General features: G+C 68.8%; 1 protein-coding gene across 1 annotated transcript in view; it reads right to left on the bottom strand.

Moving 5' to 3' along the window:
• Positions 1-3,188, bottom strand: part of FASN (fatty acid synthase) — a 16,356-nt gene extending 13,168 nt beyond the window's left edge. The window contains 8 exon segments of the mRNA XM_014586718.2: positions 3-147; positions 372-506; positions 578-693; positions 843-965; positions 1,049-1,249; positions 1,369-1,542; positions 2,387-2,539; positions 3,032-3,188. Coding sequence (XP_014442204.2) covers positions 3-147; positions 372-506; positions 578-693; positions 843-965; positions 1,049-1,249; positions 1,369-1,542; positions 2,387-2,539; positions 3,032-3,158 — 1,174 coding nt within the window. The 5' untranslated portion in view covers positions 3,159-3,188.
• Positions 3,189-3,548: the final 360 nt, after the last annotated feature.

Raw genomic sequence — 3,548 nt, 5'->3', positions numbered from 1 at the left:
GGAGTTGATGCCCACGTTGCCACCGCGGACAGGAAGGGGCTGGTCCACCACCCGCAGCCGTCCATCGGTCAACGCTGGGATCTCAGGGTTGGGGTCATCGAAATGCAGGTTAGGGGCCCAGAGCCCGTGCTCCAGGGACAGCAGCACCTGTGGGCAAGACCCACTTATGGGCAGCCCCCTCCACCCATCCCATACAAGGTCCACCCTCCCAGAGTCCCCAGCTGTGCCCTCACCCAGGGCCGTCCCTGTGCAGCCCAGCCCCCACTCCTGTCTAGAGGGGTCCCCTCCACTAGCCTTCGTGGCAAACAGGAAGCCGAGGCGGGGTGTGTAGCCCGTGCTGTGTGGCCTGGCCCGGAGCCCTGCCCACCCACCTTGGCCAGGGCTGCGAGCCCCGAGGCGGGCTCTGGGTGCCCCATGTTGGACTTGGTGGATCCGATCAGCAGGGGGTCCTGGCGGGAGGTGCAGAGCGCACGCTGGATGCCGTTCAGCTCCTGGGGGTCACCCACCTGCGGGAGCAACAGTCAGGGCCTGCCTGGGGGCACAGAGCCATGGAAGCCGAGGGCCGGCAATGCCTCACCTTGGTGCCCGTGCCATGAGCCTCGACGTACTCCAGGGACTCGGGGGCCGGGCCAGCCGGGTGGTACAGGGAGCGCAGGAGCTGCTCCTGGGCCTCACCGGAGGGGAAGGTCACACCTGCGGAGGCTCGGCCTCAGCACCCTCCGCCCGCTCCCGCCCGCCGCACTATAGCCCGAGGTCTCCGAGTTGCTCGCGCCCACCCACCCAGATGCCAGGGCGAGCCTGGTCGACGGCCACGGCACCGCGGGGTCCAGCCCAGAGCCCACCTTGCTCCTTGCAGCCGTCTGTGTTAGTGCCCGCGTTCAGGATGGTGGCGTACACTCGCCGGGCCAGGGACTTCTTGGTCAGCAGGACGGCCACCACGGCCTCCGAGCGGCAGTACCCGTTCCCTAGGGCAGAGTGACACCTCAGGCCCAGGGCTTGCCTCGGGGGCCGAAGGGCCCCTGCATGGTGCCGGGGCCGGTGCCCTCACCTGCGGCGTCGAAGGACCTGCACATGCCCTGGGGGCTGAGCATGCCCAGCCTCATGAACTGCACGGACGTGGTAGGTTTCAGCAGCAGGTTGATACCACCCACGAGGGCGGCGGGGCACTCGCCACGGCGGATGGCCTGGAAGGCGCTCTGCAGGGCCACCAGGCTGGATGAGCAGGCCGTGTCCAAGGCAATGCTGGGCCCTGCAGCAGGCACAGCAGTGAGCTCCTGGGCCAGCTGGCTTGGGCAGCCTCCCTGCTCCAGCCCCCAGGACAGGCAGGTCGGTGCTCGGTGGGGAGCACCCTGGCCCGGGCCCCCTCACCTTTGAAGTCGAAGAAGAAGGAGAGCCGGTTGGCCATCATGGCCCGCTGGCAGCCCACCATGCTGTAGCCCAAGAGCGTCTCGGGGTCCCGACTCAAGGCCTCAGAGGCCTCAGAGCCGCTCACGCCCACCCAGACGCCGGTGTGTGTCCCTCGCAGGGAGGCAGGGTTGATGCCTGTGGGGCGGCAGGGCGGGCGCTCAGTCCCGTGCTGGGCTCGCTCCCAGCGCTGGGAGGCAAGCCTCATGGTCTCGCTGTCCTAGGGGGTGCAGGACCGTGGCAAGGGTCTGAGTGGGGCACGGCATCCTGCAGGGAATGGCGTGGGGCTGGCTAAGGTGCAGTCTGAGGGCACAGACCTGGAAGGTCACCAAGGAAATGCGGGGCCTGGGGGCAGGTAGGCCCAGGGGGCAGCACTGTCCCCAGGCAGCTCTGCCACGGGCAGGGCCAAGGGCAGCCTGCCTGGGGCGGTGGAGATAAGAGACAGAGAAGACAAAGGCCGAGTGTCTCGGGGGAAGAAGGGCCTCCGGGAGCTGTGCGAGGCTCAGGCTGGCCGGGCACGGGAAGAGCCCACCTGGGGCAGGAGCGTGTTCCGAGTCCATGCTGCTGGACGCCCGCCCCAGGAGCCAGCAGACATCCACCATGCCAGCCCACGCCGGGGGACCGGTCAGTGAGCAGGTAGCTGGACCCGGGGCAGAGGAGCTGCCTTGCACTCCAGCCGGCAGAGGGGAAAGCGGGCGGGAGAGAAGCCATCACAGGGCAGGCCAAGGCCGGCCGATGGACAGAAACCATGGTGGGTAAGAGGACAAGAGGGCAGGGGCCGTCCCTCCTAGGAGCGTCCCGCCGGTCACCTCCGCCCTCGCCCGAGACTAGCCACATGCAGAGGAGTGAGAAAACTGGGGCGCCAGGGCACGCCTGGGACACCTCTGGCATGCAGTTGTGAAATCGTAACCTGCCCGGGGGCCCACGCCTCCCGAGCCCTTGGGCCCCAGCTCCAGGGGAAGGCAGGGCCCCCACAGCCCACCTGCGTCCACAATGGCCTCGTAGGCGACTTCTAGCAGCAGCCGCAGCTGGGGGTCCATGGTATGGGCCTGCTTGGGGTGCACCCCGAAGAAAGAGGCGTCGAACTTGGACAGGTCCTTCAGCTTGCCGGAGCGCCGGGGGAGGCCATAGAGCCCTGCGGGACACAGCGTCACCTTCTTCCCTGACCAGGCCACAGGCAGCAGAGGACACCCGCGGGCCGGCCAGTCCTAGGGCCCACAGTGGTGTTCAGGGGCCCTCCAGGAAGGGTTGGCGGAGGCGGGGGCCTGCAGCCTGCCACCACCCCTGGCTGGGAGACCCTCTTCCCAGCTTGTCCCGCTGAGCGGCCCCGTGCTGACTCACAGCCGGCCCTTCAGGTAGGGCTGCTCTGCAGAGGAACCTGCTGGGCGTGAGGCGGTCAAACCAGCCTCCCTGGGCCACCTGGTGTCCCAGCTCCCGCCATCAGGGCGGGGGGCACGGCAGGAAGGGCCTGCTCCCCGCTACTGTGGACCCTGGTGAGCCTCCTCCACCCTGGGCCTGGCCCATCCACACGGGGCCAGCCATGTGCACCCTGCCGACCCTCAGCTGAGGCCGCCTGAGGCCCGGGGTTTGAGGGGCGGGAGCCTCCTGCCCACCGACATGCGCTCACCAGCCTTCCAGCGGCGGTCATCCTCTGTGACCATGTCCACACCCCCGATGAGGTTGGCCCAGAACTCCTCCAGGTTCTCGGACTCGGGCAGCTTCCCGGACATGCCAGCAATCACCACCTCCTCCATGTTGCTCTCTGCAGGGCAAGCACAGGTGGGGTCAGCGCTGCCCAGCACCCGTGTGCGCATGGTTCTGGAGCCCAGTGTCCAAGTGCAGGCCTGAGACGGGGCAGGCACGTGCTGGGGAGCCTGGTGCACCCACTCTCTGGAGGGGTAGCGTGCTTGGGCCTGACTCCTTACTCTGGGGTGCAGGCCTGGGGACCCCACTGTGGCCACCTGCCCCCCCCCTCCCGTGGTGCTCTTGGGTTGTCCGGGATGGGGTCACACCGCGGGTTGTTAGCTCAGGAGCCAGAGGCTGCGGTGGGCACTCAGCACCCACCCACACTCCCCTCAGGCCCCAGGGCAAGCACCCTCGGCCTTTGGGCGGTGGTAGGGCTACGCCCCCCCCCCCCCCCGCGC

Source organism: Tupaia chinensis, unplaced genomic scaffold (genome assembly GCF_000334495.1).
Source record: "Tupaia chinensis unplaced genomic scaffold, TupChi_1.0 Scaffold000159_1, whole genome shotgun sequence".
NCBI classification, from domain to species: domain Eukaryota; kingdom Metazoa; phylum Chordata; class Mammalia; order Scandentia; family Tupaiidae; genus Tupaia; species Tupaia belangeri.
Note: the sequence above shows the minus strand (reverse complement) of the source record. Positions and strands in the feature narration are given on the sequence as shown.